This window comes from Manis javanica, chromosome 11, assembly GCF_040802235.1.
Source record: "Manis javanica isolate MJ-LG chromosome 11, MJ_LKY, whole genome shotgun sequence".
Classification (NCBI taxonomy): domain Eukaryota; kingdom Metazoa; phylum Chordata; class Mammalia; order Pholidota; family Manidae; genus Manis; species Manis javanica.
In genome coordinates, this window is record NC_133166.1 from 83,642,334 (window position 1) to 83,663,491 (window position 21,158).

The 21,158-nt window shown below is 38.9% G+C and overlaps 1 protein-coding gene across 12 annotated transcripts in view; it reads left to right on the forward strand.

Annotated features, from left to right (window-relative positions):
• Positions 1-21,158, forward strand: part of RABGAP1L (RAB GTPase activating protein 1 like) — a 685,104-nt gene that overhangs the window by 640,898 nt on the left and 23,048 nt on the right. For 8 of the 12 annotated variants that reach the window (XM_073216782.1, XM_073216783.1, XM_037013728.2 and 5 more), the window contains one exon: positions 13,747-13,839. In XM_073216782.1, coding sequence (XP_073072883.1) covers positions 13,747-13,839 — 93 coding nt within the window. Of the gene's footprint in view, positions 1-13,746; positions 13,840-14,026; positions 14,336-17,559; positions 19,596-21,158 lie in introns of those variants that run through there. The other 4 variants (XM_037013726.2, XM_037013727.2, XM_037013729.2 and 1 more) reach the window with 3 other exon arrangements.

Sequence of the window (21,158 nt, forward strand, 5' to 3'; positions counted from 1 at the left end):
ATCCTTGGTTTAATGCTCTACTGTCACCATCCTGTAGGTCTCACTTTTTTAATAAGGAGCCTCGATTTTCGCTTTGTACTGGTCCTGGCATATTAGGTATCCAGTCTTACTCTTTCCCTTCTTCTGCTGGGAACACTCTGGCTACTGGCTCCCCACTGGCTAATTTACCTTCAGGTGTCGGCTTCACAGCCACTCCCGCAGAGGAGCACGCAGCCTCAGAGCCGTGTGTGCTGTGACCCCTCCACCTTTGTTTCTTCCTCAGAACTTATGTTACTTTGTAAGTGCAGTATTTATTTAAATTGTGTGTTACTTCTTTAAAGACTTTCACCACCAGACTATAAGCTCCTTAAGAGGACAGACTGTGTATTTGGTCCTGGGTGGCTATGCCTGCTACATAGTAGATACATGGTCAATAAATATTTGTTGAATGAATGAATGAATGGATGATCTTTTAAAAACTTAGGGATAAGTTTTTTTTCCCATGTTAAAAAGTTGATGTATGAAAATAGCAATGCAGTCATTATGCAGTTTAATGCTGCTATACTGATGTCTAATTAACTTTATTTACACCCTTTAAAGGTAGATAAATATGGTAAAGGTTCCCCATTTCTCTTCTTTCTCACTGTCTTTCTCAGATAGTTTGAATAGTTAAGTTGAATTTCTCTAAAGACAGAATTACTCAGATTGCTCTATAACGTCTCTTATTAGCTACTTTTTGGTATATCAGTCTTGAATTAAGTTTCTTATAAATGTCTTCTGCCTACAGTATTTTTATCAAGAGGTATGTATATTTACTATTGATCTAATTACCAGTGGCAACTGACATAAAAGTACAGTTTCAAGTTTCTAAGCATTCTGTGGTGCAAAGGCGAGCACTGTAGAGGGAATGTAGCATTCAATGACGGTACAGAACAGCGTCCTACTTGGCGTCCTTACAATTCTTTCTCTTCTGTCTCATTGTCTACTTTAAATAAGTTTGATTAGCTCACTCTGAATGCTTGGCTGTATCAGTTTTCTGTGGCCCAGTTTTGGGACTACATCTGGTTAATCTACTCCCAATACCATTTAATGTGTAACCAGGTTGAGTGTATTATATACCATCTTATCACCTTAATTTTTAGCACTTGGTAGTCATTGTTATTTTCCAAGCACTGTAATAAAAATTTCAGGCAGAGTATTAAAGATGGTGACGTGAGAGGTGAGACAGAGGCCTCCTCCCAAAACCACATATAATACAAAAATATAGTTAATACAACTAATCTTAAAAGAGCAACAGGAAAGAAGGCTGTGCCAGACTGCATACACCTGGAGAACAGAGCAGACCTCACAAAACAGGAGTGTATATCAGTGATACCTTAATTTAAAAAAAACGTAAAAAAAAATTTCAGTCAATAAATCTCTAAACAAAAGCTCATTCAGAAGTGGAACTTTTCTTCAGGTATCACACTGGATTTTGAGTACCTCCTCCTAAAATAAATGAAACCATCTAGTATGTATGCCAGACTCAGATGCTAGTGCTTATTAATCTTCACAGAGAAAACAATTTGCATAATTCAGCCTAAAATTGAGGATAATATAGTGAGATAAGAATTTTTATTGCTTAAAACAAGCAAAATGTCATTTTTCCTTCAAGTGCAAAGAATTTGAAAAAAAAAACAGATTTAAAAGCCAATGGAAGGATTGTTTGTCACCTAGCTGCCACCCATTGCATGTAGCCAAAGAAAAAGACCCCCACATTTGTTGTACAAATCAGTACATGAGGCAGTGGGAACAGAAAGAAGGAAGGAAGTATAGGAAGTAATACACAGAGAAGAAGGGCATTCTCAGTGGGGCTGTAGGCCTCAAACTGTGTCCCATCTAAGTGCTGACTGATTATAATACCTTCAGGTAATTTGCGTTAGGTTGTAAATCTCCTGGGTAGTTTATGCCTCAATACTTTTTTCAGAAGGCTGTAAGAGGAGGAAAATAGATCATTTCAATTTACCCCCTTTTGAGATGTCATGGAATTTTGAACCAGATTCTCTCAGAGTTAAATTCCTGGTTCAACCACTGTACGGTCAGTTGACCTTGTCTTTTTTCTAGCTTGCCCAGCAAGTTCAGAGTGAAGGTGTTTTTATTTTTCTGAGCTACTTTTTGCTAGGTAAGAAGGCAGATGTCTTAGGCTCAAGTGTGAAAGTATTATCTCCTTCATCCTGCAGTTGGTTTGTTCTATTGCAGTTGGCTTTGATGAGGCCCAACAAGGGTCCTGGGTGCTGGGTAGATGGCAGGTTGTGTTGATGTCAGGTATATATTGCAATTAAGGTTATAACTTTGGTGTCAAAATGTCTGTTGGTTCAGTCATTGTTATGGTCCCTGTGCATGTTAGTCACTCTTTTCCCAGTGTATTCATTTTGGAGGATGGGTGTAGGAAACCCAACTCAACTTTGCAAGACTTAAGTAACATAAAATACATTAAGTGCTTAGCCCAGGGCCATGGCATGCATTATGTTCTCAACCAAAGGAGATGGTCATAGTTGTTCCTGTTAGCCCTATTTAAAAAAGTAATTGAAGGTCTGAATAAGAGGTTTAAATTATTTGCTTATAAAATTATGTAGCTAGTATTTGACAGAGCAATGTTCAGATACAAGCCGGTTTAACCCCTAAACCACGCTACATATAATATTGAAACTGTTGCTTAAATAATTGTTCTGGAAGCATATGGTTCTTCCTTTACTTATAAAACTTGATTGAATCCTTATATCCAAACTGTTTGTATAATTGGCTTTTGAGGTATTTCAGAACATTATGAATAGTCCTTCCTGGTCTTACAAATTTATTGTCTTCTAATATTTATAAATTGGTTATTTAAAATACAGTGTTGATACTCCCTTAGAAACTGATTTATGCTTCAGACCAGTTCATAAAAGCCTCCCTAGCTTGTCTCTCACTCACCCCTTCTAGCACTTGATGTTTCAATCCAGTGGTTTTTAAACAGACAGTACGTTAGAATTGCCTGAGAAGCTTTTTAAAAATAGAGAATGGAGTTCCTGACCACATGCCTCAGGACTCTTCAGTTAGAGTCCTGAGGTGAATGTGCTGGACCCACAGGAGCACCACTGCTCAGCACCCTGAGACAGGAGCACAACGTCCTGTGACAGGAGCCCAACGCTGAGGCAACTGAAGGAAGACCAGGCTGCAGGAGGGGAGAGTGCTGGTCTCTAAAGCCTTTGGATTGTGCATCCCCAGCATAAAAGTAACTCAAGCACATACCATATATATTATGCATATGTATTCATTTTTCAATAAATTTGTTCATGTACTTTAATAAAAGAGGCACAAATATAGACATTAAAAATTTTTTTTAATTAAGGTATTATTGATATACACTCTTATGAAGGTTTCACATGAAAAATCAATGTGGTTACTACATTTACCCATATTATCAAGTCCCCACCCATACCCCATTGCAGTCACTGTCCATCAGTGTAGTAAGATACCACAGAGTCCCTACTCGTCTTCTCTGTGCTACACTGTTTTCCCCGTGACCCCCCACACCATGTGTACTAAACGTAATACCCCTCAATCCCCTTCTCCCTCCCTCCCCACCCTCCCCTGCCCTTTGGTAACCTCTAGTCCCTTCTTGGAGTCTATGAGTCTGCTGCTATTTTGTTCCTTCAGTTTTGCTTCATTGTTTCCCAATGAGGGAAATCATTTGGCACTTGTCTTTCTCCGCCTGGCTTATTTCACTGAGCATAATATTCTCCAGCTCCATCCATGTTGTTGCAAATGGTAGGATTTGTTTCTTACTTATGACCGAATACTATTCCATTGTGTATATGTACGACATCTTCTTTATCCATTCATCTACCAATGGACACTTAGGTTGTTTCTATACCTTGGCTATTGTAAATAGTGCTGTGATAAATATAGGAGTGCATATGTCTTTTTGAGTCTGAGAAGTTGTATTCTTTGCGTAAATTCCAAGGAGTGGAATTCCAGGGTCAAATGGTATTTCTATTTATTTTTAGTTTTTTGAGGAACCTCCATATTGCTTTCCACAGTGGTTGAACTAGCTTACATTCCCACCAGCAGTGTAGGAGGGTTCCCATTTCTCCGCATCCTCATCAGCATTTGTTGTTCTTAGTCTTTTCGATGCTGGCCATCCTTACTCGTGTGAGGTGATACCTCATTGTGGTTTTAATTTGCATTTCCCTGATGATTAATGATGTGGAGCATCTTTTCATATGTCTGTTGGCCATCTGAATTTCTTCTTTGGAGAACTGTCACTTCATATCCTCTGCCCATTTGTTAATCGGGTTATTTGCTTTTTGGGTGTTGAGGCGTGTGAGTTCTTTATATATTTTGGATGTTAACCCCTTGTCAGATATATCATTTACAGAATATATCATTACAGAAATATATTCTGCCATACTGTAGGATGACTTTTTGTTCTGTTGATGATGCTGTTTGCTGTACAGAAGCTTTTTAGTTTGATGTAGTCCCATGAGTTCATTTTTGCTTGTGTTTCCCTTGCTCAAGGAGATGCATTGAAGAAGAAGTTGCTCGTGCTTATATTCAGGAAATTTTTGCCTATGTTTTCTTCTAAGAGTTTTATGGTTTCATGACTTACATTCAGGTCTTTGATCCATTTCGAATTTACTTTTGTGTATGGGGTTAAACAATAATCCAGTTTCATTCTCTTGCATGTAGCTGTCCAGTTTTGCCAACACCAGCTGTTGAAGAGACTGTCATTTTCCCATAGTATGTCCATGGCTCCTTTATCATATATTAATTGACCATATATGGTTGGGTTTATATCTGGGCTCTCTAGTCTGTTCCATTGGTCTATGGGTCTGTTCTTGTGCCAGTACCAAATTGTCTTGATTACTGTGGCTTTGTAGTAGAGCTTAAAGTTGGGGAGCATGATCCCCCCAGCTTTATTCTTCCTTCTCAGAATTGCTTTGACTGTTCAAGGTCTTTTGTGGTTCCATATGAATTTTAGAATGATTTTCTCTAGTTCGTTGAAGAATGCTGTCAATATTTTGATAGGAATTGCATTGAATCTGTAGGTTGCTTTAGGCAAGATGGCCATTTTGACAATATTAATTCTTCCTATCCATGACCACGACAAATAAAGACATTTTTAAAAGATGAGATTTGGTAAGGTAAAAACTAGAAATTCTAATAACTGTCTTTTGCACCTATGTGTGTCCTTTTATGTACTCCCTGGGGTAATTATGGAGATTTTGCATAAAGACTGAGAGGGAGAAGTGGATACCAGGTCCTTTAGGGCTGGCAGAACTATGTCAAGTATTTCTCTCTATATCCTAAGTGCAGCAGGAAGCAATTGAAAAATCTAGGAAGGGGAATGACATCAGATTTGCATCCTGAAAGAGAGGTGACTGCCCAGTAGAGAAAGGATTTGGAGCAGAGCACGTGTGGACAAGGAGACCCATTTGGAGGTTACTGCAGTGATGAGAGGTGCTTATGGCTTGAACTGGGGTAGTGCCAATGAGGTTCAGCAGAGGAAAAGCTGGAAAGATATTTGGAGGCAATCTTTATAGAATCTAGTAATTGATTTCACAATGGTGGGGAAAGGTCAAGGGTGACTTCTGGCTTCTGGAATGAGTAACTGGATGCACGATGAACAATGGAAGAACAGGTTGGAGGTAGGGAGTGGGTCATGAGTCCAGGTGTAAAATTCTTCAAATGTGAAACATCCAAAAGATAATATGAAGTTAACAGTTGGATATGTAGGTTGGACTCAGTAGAAGTCCTGGGCTGGAAACTAAACATTTAGGAGTTGGCTGCACATAGCTAGTAAAGAAATTACCCTACCTTCAGATATTATCTTTGATAGCGAAGCATAGAGCAGAAGTGCCAAGGAATTCCATAAAGGTAGTGTACAAGATTAGATATATAGGACTGGAGATGAGCAATTAGAAATGAACAGAGAGGCAGTTTCTATAAAATGCAGAGTCTCTTAAAGCATTGGGACCAAACAGCGTAAGTCAGAATGTGGGAATGAAAGTGGAAATTGGTATTTCAGAAGCTTTCATAGATACTTGGATGAGCACACCACATTCAGGAGCATGCCATAAATGTTAGAAAGTGACTTACATCATACAACTATGCATAAGCCCAGGAACCTGTCACAGCTGTGTGCACCGTGACACTTGTGTGACTGGGAGAGCTGAACACGCCAGGTGAGATGACAGCAAGACAGCTCTGTGACAGCAATGTATGGAATTTAAGGAAAGAGCGCCTGGTAATTTGAAGTCTAGAAGCCTTGGGCATTAGGCTAGAGTTACTGCAGGAAATAAGTACTTCCCTTGTCCCCCACTTTTGAAACCATTCTGTTTCTTAAGTATTAGAATACAGTTAATATTGCCAGAGGTGGGGGGGGATGGATGAAGGGACCCAAAGGTACAGAATTCCAGTTATAAATAGGTAAGTCATGGGAATATGATGTACAGCATGGTGACACCACTGTATACTTGAAGGTCTCCAATAGAATAGATCTTAAAAGCTCTCATCATAAGAAAAACTAATTTGTGACTGTGCACAAGACAGAGCTGTTTGGTGATCATTTGCAATATATACAAATATAAAATCATTACATCATACGCCTAAAGCTAATATAGTGTTATATGTCAGTTACATCTCAACTATGAAAAGAATACAATTAATGATCATTTATAGGTTCTTATGTTCTCTGAAGGATTTTTCCTCTTGGTCCCATAGGGTTAAATACCATTGATGATGCTCGTGCACCTTGTAGTGCTAAAAGCTCAAAAAGGGCCGAGCTACTTTTACTGAACACTAACTTTGAAAAGGGTTAAGTGAAACCTATAAAGAGAGCATGGTCCCTCTTCTTAGATGTCGTCTTCTCTTGATTGCTTCCTGTCTATTTCTTCCCAAGTCCCTGAGCCTACTGCAAACTGTCTGCTAGAATTAAGGTTACCACTGGCCTACTTCCTGTTCAGATCTTGACAAGCCCTTTCTGAAGGGACTGCATTGGAAACTCTCAGCAATCCCCCAGCCCCAAATCACCAAGAAATGTGGTACTATATCTCTTACCTATTTTTCCAATTTCTTTCTCTGTCCAATGATTAATATATTAAATGGGATCATTTATATTCATCCTAAGAAATTATCCGAAATGAGCAACAGCAATACCTAATAGCTGGTACCTTTGGCTTGTTAATTTTTTAGGCACTCAGACTTCTGACCATGAGGAAAATAATCAGATCTCATCAACCATTTTTTGAAAGAGTGATTTACTTTGCCCACATTTGCATCCATCAGTAAATATTTTTGTATGTTTTATTTCTGAAATGGAGAGGCCATTTGTCAAGCCCTCAATAACAGCTCTTACAAGCGAATGACCCATTGTTAAAATCTAGCACAGGGGAGATACCGATGTTAGTAACCAGCAAGGAAGCTGATGTAAACGTGTCACCATGAAAATCCTCCTCACTGCTCCCCACCCCCTCCAACAGATTTCTTCTTGGCCACCCTTGTACCTTTTGTGAACCTCTCTTATGGCACTTAAAACTATGTGGTAATTAGACACATGTTTGGCCCTGTATCCAAACTGTCAACTTCTTGAGGAACTTTCTTTGCCACAATCACCTGGTCCCAGGCAGCAGAGCAGAGCCGTCAGCGAGGGCTGCCTCCGAGGCTGGCTGCCTGGGGCCCGCTTCTGCCTGTCTTTACCAGCCCTATGGTCTTGGGCAAGTTACCGCTCTTCAGTTTTTTAATATGAAAAATCCAAATAATACTTACCTCACAGAGTTGTTAGGAGGCTTAAGTATATATAGACTTTTCTAAATTACGGCTTTAACACTGTCAGGAAATCCTCTGACATGAAGACATTCCATGTTTTTCCAGATCCAGAACAGCAGGGGCCAGAGATGTGAGAATCTATATGAGCGCAGCGCTGAAACTGGGAGCATTGGTCAGGCCTTCCTTTGTGTCTGTTGACAGTTCTGCTGTGGGAATCCCACTTCTCTCGAGCTCAGACCCTTCACACTTCCCATCCCCTGGTGCCTTCCCCTCCCGGTTTAGAAAGGTGTGTGGGCATCCTGCTTGTCACAGTGACTGAAGGGCACTGCTGACATTGAAGTGGTGAGAGGATTAATGGGCCAAGGATGCTAGGGCCTCAGAAAGGGGTCACGGAGTCTAACCCCCACCCAAGGTGCCCCCTGCCTTGAGAAACAGTAGTAGCTCCTCGATTCTTTTCTTGGTTAAATTCAGAGTCAACTTTTTCACAAAACTGATGTACCATTCCAGAAGATCAGCTTATGCTGAAGATCATGCCATCTACATTGCAGAGATAGGTCAGGCTGAAAAATCTCCACCCAGGGGTTCTGGCATGTTGTCTTGTTTCCCTCTTTTATGTGTCTAAGTTTCCTGAAGTTAATATAATCAGAGTGCTACAACTTCGTTACTTAAGAGTTCTAGTATGACACGAATTACAATCCAGAGTTGAAGATGTGTGCTGTTTCAAGGTACCTGAACACCTTGAATGTTAAAGGTCACATTTGATAATCAGGAAACCTAAGCAAATCTTGTATGTAAGAGGAGAAGAAATTCAGATATTAAAAGGAGTATTCAAAATAATGTAAAATTAAAGCAGTAATACAAAATAAGGCAATAACCCAGGTAGGTATGATTAGTGAGGTAAAGATCATTAAGGGAAGCTCATGTAAAATTAATTGATATGTAACAAAAATTATATATGTGTATGATTTCCATCAGTCGTACATAAAAAGAAGGAATACATGCTTTAAATGACAAGAAGAGGGAGAGCATGGGAAATGAGGAAAGTTGCCCCCATTCTTTTTCAGTCTTCCCCTCCCCTGTCTCCAGCTGAGACCAGCATGATTAACACTGGGAGAGAAAAGCAGGTTAGTAGGTTAGTACAGTTGTGCTTCCTCTGTCCTGTAATGTTGAAGGTCACTGTTTAATGCTCCCCACCACTGCCCTTTCCCTTAAGTTCATTGAGCTCTTTGCTGTGTATTTCCTTTGCTGTGTATTTAGAAAACAGGTGCTTAGGACCCATTTTCATCAGTAATGGCAGGTGACAGTATTGGCCACCAGGAGGGGAGTTAGGAAAGCCTCCTCAGTGGCTTTGTATGATCCTCAGGGGAATAGATGAAAAAACCCTTTGATTTAGTGCAGTGGCCTTCAGACTGCTGGTCATGAAATCATTTTTAGAAGGTCTAAACAGGCATTTGAAAAATGCAATATGGTGAAACATAATAGAAAATAACAATGGACATCACACAGGTCTGCATCATGAACTGGGAGCAACTGAACAAATAGCACAACCAGTTGTCATTAGTGATACAAGAGGAGTGGTAGGAAGGGACTCGGTGACTCTCTGCCTGGCTGGGGTGAAGTTGTTTTTGTCTTTGCTTACTGCTGTGTACTTTGCTGTTCTGGAATTTGTAACACAACTTTACAAATTCACTATTGGTTGTGAAATGAAGGGCAGGGAAGTTTAATCTTGCTTTCAGCAAAAGTGTTAAGACTTTCAGCTGAGATTTGTTTGTAAGCAGTAGCTCAATTAATGGTAGCTATTGTTTATGATATGTTGTATTAGGTTCCTATTATCACCGTAACCAATACCTACAAATTTAGAGGCTTTAAAGAACATCGACGTATCATTTTCAGTTCTGTAGCCTACAGTCTAATACGGGTCTCAGTGGGCTAACATCAGTGTCAGCAGGGCTGCATTCCTTTCTGAAGGCCCTTGGGGAGCATCCGTTCATGTCCTCATCTCTCCCGGCTCCCGGAGGTCACCCACAGTCCCTGACTCACAGACCTCTTTCCCCCAGCCTCAAAGCTGGCGACATCCAGTTCCTTTGGCTCTGCTGCTGTTGTCACATGTCCTCTGACTGAAGTCTGGAAAAGCCTTCTTTTAATGTCTTGTGTGATTCATTGGGCCCACCCAGATAATCCAAGATAATTTCCCCATCTGAGATCCTTAACCTTAATCACATGTACAAAATCGGTTTTGCCGTGTAAAGAACACCTTCACAGGTTCTGAGGAGTAGAAAGCAGACGTGTTTGGGAGGCTGGTTTTCTGCCTACCCCAGTTGTCTGTACTGACTCTTTCAAATCGATTGTTTTCTTATAAAGTAAATTTGGGTAAGAAAATTAGTTGATTTAAAGAACATATAGTAAAATATGTTTGGAGATGGCAAAAATAATGGAATAATGGTATTCAAATGTCTTAACATTTGGGAAACACTTGTCCGTACAGGCCAGAGAGACAGTAGACCTGCCCATATCTCAGATTCTCCGCCACAGCCAGCTGGGCCGTCTGGTGCTCTAGCCACAGGGGTTCAGTTTCCTCATCCTGAAGAAAGGGATTGTGCCAGACAGTCTCCAAAGGTCCCTCCAGCTTCAATATGAATTCTGTGTAAATAGTCGTGTTACAAACTTAAGTGTCAGGGCCGAGCACATCATGAAATACCTGAATATCGTAATGATGAAAACATTGCTTCTGTCTTAAATGCTGCCTTCCTTAAATGTAGTTGTCAAGTCCAAAATGTTGAATCTTGGCTGATTACTTAAATGATGGCGCTTGCGCTCAATAAGAGTTGTTTTGCTGGGGTGGTTCTACTTTCTGGTTGTTTTTAATAAATACCATTTTGAACTGTAGAGTGCTCATTATCAGTTGTACTTATCAAACAATCGTGGATTCTTGGAGGACATTTCCTGAATTTAGCCAACTATGAGGTATTGGACATGCAGAAGATGGATGGTTAGTAGAACTCGACTCCAAATTAGGTAGACTGTTAAAAGGATTGGGGGTTCTTAACACATTCTTCAAGTGCACACTTACATTACATTTATTTAACCTAAGAAGTGAGATACTTATATTGCTCTTAAGATAATAGATTGTTTCAGTTTTAATAATTCTTGATGACTTTTTGTTCTTCTGATTAAAACTGAATACTAAGGAGGTTTTTCTGTCTCTTTTTCTGGTAAGGAATAATCTCAAGCTCAATATTACATTCTCTTAAGTAAAATCAATTTTGTTCTGAAATATAGTTTTAAAAATGGCAAGTCTGTTTTCTTTGGTTATCTCCTGAATATCAGGAGTTTCATCTCAGCTGGCCTTCCTCCTGTACCCTTTCCCCATTTCACTTTGTTCCAGTCACAGGTGGATGCTCAATATCGCCCCACAGCCCAAGATAAATAAGCTTGGGAGGTTTCCTAGCAACATACTGTTCTGGGAACCTGCTCTGTTTTCCTGAACAAGATGAAGCCAAACATCCTAGAATCTCAGCCATATGGTAAAGGATCAGCTTACTGAGGGTGTTTAATGCATTTTTTAAAAATTTCACTTAGAAATGAGCCTCAACATAAGTAGCAGGAATGACTTTTAAAAGGACACTCTTTTACATGTAAAGTATATCAGTAATAGATTGAATTCTTAAATAGTTTCAGAAATTTTCTAGGAATAAGCTTACTATATGTAGTTCAGTTCTTGGCAAGTGGTTCCATTTTAAAACCATGTAGAAAATACTTGCATATATAGGACAGATGTACATCCTGGTACCCACTGGTGTGAGTGTTCAATTGCAAAAGCAGCAAAATACTTGTGATCTTGTGGGTGAGTGGCTGCTGGAGTAGACATGGTACATAGCTCTCAATTCTCCCCTTGACCCCCCTGTCATACAAAACACCTGTCACTGCTTAAAACTTGGAACTTTCTTCCCTTTTTTCCTCAGTTTCAGGGCTACTTCAGTACTAGTGATTCGCTCCTTCATCTGGAGAGTCTGTTTTATTTCTCCAGAGTGTAGGAATTAATACAGACAGAGAAAAGAAAACTAGAGGAAACTGAGGCACCTTCAAAGTCAAGAAAAATAATGTGGCTGCTGCTGCTTTGTTAGCACATAGTCGTGTGTATTTTCCTTGTTGTTTGTCTGATGATCTTGAGGCCACACAGCTGGAAGGTGGTGCTTCCCTCCCGGTTGTGCTCCACTGGTCACAGTGTGCTGTTGAAGGTCTCTGGGATGGGGGAGTAAAGGATTGTAGTTCCTCATGACAACATTCAACAGTGGCTTTGCAGTTCAGTTACACCCTGGAAAATGTCCTTCCTTTTTGTTTGGGGAGACTTTCCCCCATCAGCTGGATGAATATTGTCATCACGTAGTTGTTGAATGATTTAGACTGTCTATCAAGTTTGGACTAAGCTGGTAAAACTTGCCAGTAGTGGTGAGAAGCAGACAATCCAGGACTTCAGAGTGCTCCAGGATGGGGAGGACAAAGCAATTAGAGAAAGATGGGGAATGGCACGTGATGTCTTTGCTCTTTATTGAACAAATTCTCTGGCTGGATTCCAGAGAATTAACACTCACCAAGAAAACCATAAGATAATTTTATAGTCATTCTGGGTGCTTTGCATTCTGTCTTGCTTTCTGTCATACACATAGTACATGTTGTGTAATGCCATATTTTGAACTTGACAAGAAACAATCTGTTGAGGGCCTCATATGGGCCAAATGACTTTGGTGGAAGTACAATGACAGATACTGAGGGGCATCAACACCTCCTCCTTGCCGTCACTGAGTCCCCAGGGATTCAGCAAAATAACACATTTGTTATCTTTTTAAAAATTAGTTTTTTTCTTAATTTCTAGTCACTTAACCTTTAGGACCTAAACATTGAGGGAAGACTTTGATGTCTAAAGGAATTATATAATTTTTATTGTCCAAGGAAAGCCTGAAAGCAGACTTAATCTGATATAAATGGACTCTAGTAGATAATAACCCATTAACTTTATTGAATATTTAAAAATAACTTTAAAAAGTCCGTGCACCAGGTATTATTTTAGAAATTTTACTTATATTATATCCCTTAATTCTCCTGACAATCATTATGAAGTAGAAATTTATTTGCCTGCCATTTTATAAATGAAGAAACTCAGCCTAAGAATGGCTACATACCTGTTTGCCAAGGGGTTTCACAGTTAACAGGAACATAGTAGGCATTCAGACCCTGGCCTATCTAGTGCCAAATTCTGTGGCCTTTATACTATGCTATACTCATTTGTTTATTATTTTTAGAATTCAGACATTCTGTGAGATTCTAGTCTTTTTTCAGGAAAGAGTAGACTGCTGTCTTTTAAGGATAACAATTTTAACAAAAAATAGAGAAGTTGTTTAGATGATTTTCTGTTACATCATATAGCACAGTGGTTCTGTATGCCTTGTGTTTTCAGTGATAAACTTTAGAATCTTCTTTCTCGCTGGTATATTAACTCCATTTGAAACAATTTGTTGCTCAGTTTTTAATTTGCAAAATTATTTTCCCTCTCAACACGGTTGAAGCCTCTGGGTGAGTTTTACTTAAAGGTAGTTAACAGAATTAATAGCACTGTTAAATACGTTAACAAGAATAATTTATGACATATCAGCAAGATTATAGAACAGAGATGGACAAACTACTGTTTTCCTAAGTAAACTTTTGGAACACAGCCACTCCATTTTTTCATATATCACTTATGGCAGCTTTTGTGCACTAACAACCGAGTGGAGCAATTGTCATGTAGCCTCTATGGCTGACAAAGCCTAGTATGTATACTATCTGGACCTTTACAGAAAAAGCTTGCAGAGCCCTGCTCTCTGATCTAGATTTCTCCCCTACTTTGAGTTGGGGGTGCTCCATTAGAATCAGAAAACGCATCAGAAAATGTTTTCCTCAGTAACCTCTTTGTCTAACATGCTCTTCCTCTAATCCCTGCAGGTACCAACCAAGAAGCTGAAGAAATATGAGAAAGAATATCAGACAATGCGGGAGAGCCAGCTGCAGCAGGAAGACCCAATGGATAGATACAAGGTATGGGACTCGGGGGCCGCCTGTCAGAGCAGAGTGCCTTCTTTATCCTGCACAGCAGTTGTGGAGTTCAGTTCCCTATGTTCCTTCTTGGTTGATTTAGACATTTTCTGACTATGCTAAATGTCCAGGTATGTTTTCATTGCAGGAGACTGCTGAGTAGCCAACCATAATATTTCTTTTCTTTCAGTTTGTATATTTGTAGGTAACTCCACCCGTTGCATTTATTCTGGGGATCTTCATGAGAAGCTGAGAGAAAGAGAGGGAAAGAGAAAGAAAGAAAGTGGCTATCAACTACTTTCAAAAATGAGAAAAAAAAGGAAAATGGCAAAATACTGTTTTAACTGTGTATGGTCACATCCAGAGAGACTTTTAGAAGGTGAACTGTTCCAAGACTGGCACAAGAATATTCCAGACCTCTGTCTGTAGCAAATGTTAAAAATACAAACTCATTTGGAAGGAAAAATAAAAAACCACAAAGGTGTATTGCTCACACTGATGGTGTTTGTTGCAACATTTATTTCCACAAAAGAATTTATGGGTAACAGTATATTTCCCTACAGTATGCAGTTTCAGAATCAAAGTTCTGTTTAATATCTCCATTGATTGCAGTATTTTTAAAACATAAGCCCTTTCCCAAAGGTAGACCTCTTCAGTGGTGATTAGCAACACTGTTCCATGACGGAGTCTTGGGGAAACACTGATTTCTAACTTACTTTTTCCAATATTACTCTCCCTCTTCAATGTGTTTTAATTCTTCAAATTCCTACAGATGGTTAATGGTTCCCTCCCTTGTCCACATCAGTTCATTAAGATAAGAGAGTGTTGTATTTTTGCCGTAAACACCACCATTGCTGAAATGTCCTGCCAAAAAAGGTGCTGGAATAGATCATCGATTACATCCCACAGTGGGATGACTTCCACTTTGGTAACTAGAGCTGCCTTGATGTGGTCAGAGAGCTGCACATGGGCAGCAGTAGTTGCACAGTGCTTCTTGTCTCTATTGCTAAATTGAATAGCCACGGGGGGTTCACAGAGGGTCATGGTGGAGGGAGTTTATGGGTTTGTGGTCAGATCTGAGTTCAAATGCTGACTTTCTTTAAAAACAAAACAAAACACAGGACTTGGAATCCAAGTTGGGGGTTTTGATCCCTATACCATTATTCAGCATCTTGGAATAGTTATTGAGCCACTTCCTCATCCATGTAGCATATAGTGTATAAACATCTTGAAGGATTGTTGTGAGGATGAGGGATGTTGTAAGTTAAGTACCTGGCAAGTAGATGGTATTGAATAAATGGCTATTAGCCTTATTAGGCCTATTGCCTCAAATTACCCAAGTATTATGAAAGTATCTATTTATATGGATCTGCTCTGCCAGCCCCTCATTATCTTTCTCATGTTTCTCCCAGGTTCTAATGATAAGTTCTCCCAATAGTCTAACATCAGTGTGTTTCTTCCCTTGTTTATAGAACTGGCTGAAGAACGGACAATAAAATTCCACATACTGCTGTGGTAAATAACTGTTAATACATAAGGTGCTCACAGAATAAGGCCTAAAGCTAATTTCCACTACCACCCCTGCCAATAAAATCAACTTTAATTTAGCTCATGTAGCATACAACCTTAGAAATGCTTGAAGGTAGTAATTATAAAATATTATTAAGGTCCAAAATGAAGCTCTCCTACTGCTTGTATCATTCTAATTTTCTTATTGGGGCCATCGTTATGAATAAAATCTAGGAAGAGTGCTTTAAAATAGAAGAGCGGACAAGGAAAGACTCAAACTGTATACTTAAAATCAGTCTGGCCTGAACTTATTGTTAAATCCTTTTTGTGTCAAAGCAGGCATGTGTAACTAGTACAATACATATTATCTTTTAAAAAGTACTCATCATTCATAAGATTATAAGTGTATAAAATCTTTACTGAGAGGTCAAAGTAGAATTAAACTTTTTTTGTTTTTGTTTTGAAAACATTACTTTTAAGTTTGAGTTGTGGCTTCTTCTGTTGATGTATATCAGATACCTTCTATAGCTAACTTCTTTTGTATTATTGCAATAGCTTATCAATATATCCAACAACTAATATCTCTATGCTATTTTAATAATGTCCAGACATTTGTACTGGTGATACACTTGGTAAAGTTATAGTCCTCAAATTAGAATCACGTTTTCAAGGTGACAATTGGCAACATAGTTTCGAACCATCAACAGATTTGTTCTCTCAGATATTGAATATCTAGTTTAAGAAGCGAATTATAATTATCTTAAAGAAGGAAAGTGTCTTAGAAAATACCTCTTAGCGTCTTGTAAATTTAATCCTGTCAAAAATAAGATCTGTGTCCTGGAAATGTTCACTTTTTATTTCATTGAACCAACTTTGTGAATATACTAAAACCACTAAATTGTACATTAAAAAGATGAATTTTATGGCATGTGAATTATACCTCAAAAAAAAAAACGAACGAAATATTCCAAGAGATTGGCATCTAGCCCACCATGTTCCTTTTATAAAGTCACACCAGAGGTCAGACATGTGAAAGGTCAGACCTTTGTGTCTGAATTGTAGCTACTTAATGCCTACATATCCTATGTGTACCCACATTTATAGGGGAAAGGCCAATATAGTACATTCATTTTCATACCTACATATGTATTTACTTCATATATATATACACATACATGAACGTACATAAGCTATGCAGTTGTATACATAGTACCTATACTACCTGGTCTTGGCATCAGTTTATATTTGAAACTCAGCAAGCTCCGTAATGACTGCTAACAGCCTTTGGTGTGCTCTTTCTGTTTATCTTCATAATGAGACTCCCAGATATAGAAAAGAAACTATTAAAAGAAGAATGTAGAATATTTCTTTCAGGCCTCTTTTATTGTCATTAAGCCAAACCTATATAGAAGCATTTATGTACTCATATTTTGGTTTGTAAATTTATTGATTGATTTCAAATGAAGTGAAGTACAATATAAAAATTTATCTGTAGAAATAAATCATTTACATTTTCATTTTCATACAAGTCCCCAGAAAACAAACATTCATGAATATATGTTGGTGTTTTAGTACATCTTAAAAATTAATAGCCAAGCCCCTAATAAGCATTTACCAATTTCAGAAATTAAAATATTATTTTCTTTTTAAGGAGATGAATTGTTTCCATTTGGGGAAAGTTGGTTTTCTAATGATGTAATCTGTTGATAGTATTTTATAGAGAACTACAGTCTTCATCTACCTCTGGAAGATAATATGCTTTTTTTAATTAAAGAACTACTTGCACAGAATTGGGTTAAGCCTTAAAAAGCACAGCTGATTAATTAAATTCAGTGAATCTCCCAAAGCATAATGAGTGATATGTTATTACCTGTTCTGGATGGGCAAATCCTAGAAAGAGTCAGGAATGCTTAACCTCTCTTGGGTTTGGTACACAGATAGTATTATAAATATGTAATTGCCATTTGAAATATCTTATCCATGCTCAGTGTAATTAAATTTAGAATGCTTAACTTCATTTTGAGAGACAGAATAATTTTTTATCAAAATTTAATTCAAACAGGGGGAAAATGATTCCTCTGAGTTTACAAAAAGTTTTTCTTGCACATACTAATTTCTGTAGAGCAACTGGCCTTGCATGTAATTTAAAATTAAGCCATTTAATTATACATCGTAAAAACAAAACAAAATACTTCAAGTAAAGCTTATTTCCATCTTTGCATATCTAATGAAAAAATTTAAAGCAATTTTGCTTTTAATTTGACAAGTAGAGAAATTTAAATTCTGCTAAACTGCTTACCTGGAAAAAAAAAAAGATTTCCCTTTTTCTTATGTGGTGGGCTCTTCCTCAGGAAAGTCAAGATAAGTGAATCCATCCTTGAAAAATTTGTTTCTACCAGTGGAAATGCACTTACATTTTATTACTTTTCCCACATCACAGAAACTGTTGGCTTTTGGAAATATTTATGTTATGAAATAATAAGCTTTTAGTGAATAGTAATAGTCGAGAGGTTGGTTTCTATCTGCCTGAGATAACTAGTGATAAACTTGAGAAGGCTGCCATTCTGACTCTTTGCACTTGGATGATCTGGTGAACAGAGTGTTGTAGGATGGGGGAGAATGCCACCCTAAACCCTCTGGAGGCTCCTTGAGCAGCTTAGCTGAGATGGAGAAGATGGTTTCTCAACATGCTTGTCTGCTGATTGAGTTATACTTAACCCTTGGGGAAGGTATACATTTCATGCCTATTAAGAATTTCTGAGTATGTATATTGATATCTTCACAATTCTCTAAAACTTTTCTTCAGTTTCCAGTAAGTTTTGCTTCCTGTTTCTATTACTGAGAAAACTACATCATACTAATATGTTTCTACATCATCTGTAACCCATTTGCTTTAAAAAAAATTTTTTTGTATACTAGAGTAGAGCAGAGAGATGCCAACCATGGCTTATGGGCCAAATCTGGCCGACTGCCTGTTTAAATAAAGTTTTATTGGGACACAGCCACACCCATTTGTGTACTTACTAGCTATGACTGCTTTTGCATAACAATAGCAGAGTTCAGTGTCTGAACAAAAACCATATCACCCAAAAACCTAAAATATTTATTATCTGGCCATTTACATTGCAAGTTTGCTGACCCCTGTGCTAGAGTATAATCTAAGATTGTTTTCTAAATCCTAAAAGAAATGCAGTCTGGTTTGCCAACTGCCAGTTAGTTATTACCGAGACAATTTTGTTTTCAATCTAACATTTAAGGTTTTCAAAATTTCCACCAGAAAGATAAAATTGGATATGTTGGGTGAAGAAAGAGCATAAAATGATTTTTAATATCCTGATTTTCTTTTTGAGATCTTCATTTAAAGACAATATAGAGATTTAAACATTTCACCTTTAGGCACTTGTCTTTGAATGCCAAAAAACCATTCACTGAGATTTGAATATGATTTTTGTCTCTTTTGAAAGAGATATCCAAAAGAAAGCATATGAGAGTTAAGTGTGTATTACTGATAAACTTGTACTTTTAGGAAAAATATTTTCTTCTGACCTTTAAGTGTATTTAAAAACATGTGCCAAAAATTCACTCTAGCAACAGACAACACATCCCAAATACAGATCTAGAGCTTCTAAAGCCACTCCTTCCCCATCATTTTTTCCTTTAAGGCTTAGTTTATTTTCTTGAAATTGCCAGTTCATATTTCTCTGGTTTCTCATCTTGGAATCAGTGACAGTTACCATCCCTTTTACTGCTTCACCCCAACTTCAGCCCTTAGCTACAAAGGAGACCTGGGATCCATTTTTTTTCATGAAGTCCCCCACCCAGCAATTTCATTGCGTGGCCTGAAGATGAACTATTTTGCAAGGTTGCCGACCTTGTCATATAAGGAAGTTCCTTCCACCCAACTTGGCGAACACAGCATAAACAATGCACCCCGTAGCTGGGAATAGTCCCCAGGCCGCATGTTCACAGACATGCAGACTGCAACTGCACTGTGGAGACAGAGGAGCCTTCATGTATCAGTCTTCCTGAGTTGAGACTTGCCCAGTGGCTAGTGAATGTTTGCAGTTTTAGAGTATAAGACAGTCCAAGGAAAAGCAAAATACCAAATAATATTAACAAGTATCTGTTTTTGTTATTGCCATTTCCTAACTGTATTAGTAGGTGTGCAATTTCATTTGATACTCTTTTTTTTTTCAATTGTCTTTGTACCTATGATTGAAAACGGTAGTTGGTCTGTGACTTTTGAGGAGGTAAGTTTTTCATCTGTGTATGTCTGTACTATCAATGTCTGTCTTTGAAAAATGCAGTATCCTCCTCCCAAAAGTTACTAACTAAACTTTCCCAACTGCCCGTCCTCTATGCCAGGGAAGGGAATCAAGGAGGAAAGTTGTCTGCTTTTTGCTCAGGGGTGTCATTTGTGTGAGATGGAGGATATTTACAACAGTGCAATGTGAGTTACAGGGTTGTGTAAGCAGCATCTCGTACAGTCTTTTTGAAAGGCAAGGGAAGCAATTTGCCTGTTCTGTTTATAGGCTCTGAGCATTCGGCACATCTGCTTGTGCAAACTTAGGGTGGGTGAGCGTCTCTGGACTGACTTGAGGTTAACGGGGCTGGCTTCAGCCTCCCTTGGATAGGCAGTCCTGGCCAATATTTCAGAGTGAACCAAGCAAAGTCACCAGCTTCCCCAAGCCCTTCAAAACTCCACTTTCTTCACTCCAGTATACAGGCAAAAACTTGAATCAGTCAGTTCTGAAAAGAGTTTTAGCTCCTCGGGGAAGGCTGGAAGAGACAGCCAAGCAGTGAAGCCACCCTTTCACTCTTGGTGAGCGTGGGCAAGTTTGCCTTCCAGACAGTCTCCCTCTCAGCAGCTGTGGCTCGCCACCTTACACTCGGTGGCACTGGAGGACTTGGGGGGACATGCGCCACCCGCCCCCCCGCCCTCCCCCGGTTCATGCTTTGGAGGACGATACTGCATTTTTGTCCCCCAGCTTGCTTTCCCATGTGTCTGAGTGCAGATCAGGCGTCTCACACTGCCACCATGCTGCTTGCTTTGCAGACACGAACAGAAACTTCTTGCTAAAGCAAAAGCCAGTAGGTGTGCCCCTTAGGCTGTTTGGCTTTTTAGGGACTCTCAGACATTCATACTTTCATCCAAATCTTCCCCACCCACCTGTCCCCTTAGCTGCGTGTCTATAAGGAAGGGTTCGAGTTGCAAGTCACTGTAATTGGGAAGTTGCCAGTCAGAAGCAGAACTCACCTCTCTTGCTTATAAAATATAACCCATCAGACATTTATCTCCAGGCAATTGTGAAGTAGCCTCCCTGGTGTGTTTTTTAAATACTTAGAACAAAGTGCTTTTCCATGAGCTTCGTGGGCCCTTACCTGGAGGTTATGGTAACTCAGCCCTCAGTGTGTCACTGTGGCCTGAGAAACTGGTGTAGCTGCAACATTTTCACTTGTGCCAAATGCATGTCGTGTAAATAATAGCTGGGGGCTTTGTGCACCTTGGAGTCCTGCATGTGGAGTTTTAGTAGAAATAGGACACTTAACTCAGAAAGACGTATTGAAGTAGTTTCATCCTGGCCCCTTTTGAAGGGATTTATCAAGAAATGAGAACAATCTCTTCAGTGCCGACACAGTGTGCATTGGGAAATAGGTTCTGACGAAATTGCTGGGTGTTTGCTGCTCACTCCTTGGCAAGGAGGACGTTTATTGGAAAAATTTCTGAAACATTTTTTCTAATACTTCGTCAATAAGTATGTGAGTTGTTTCTACACAAAGGGGTAAGATACATCAGAATGAAAGACTGACTT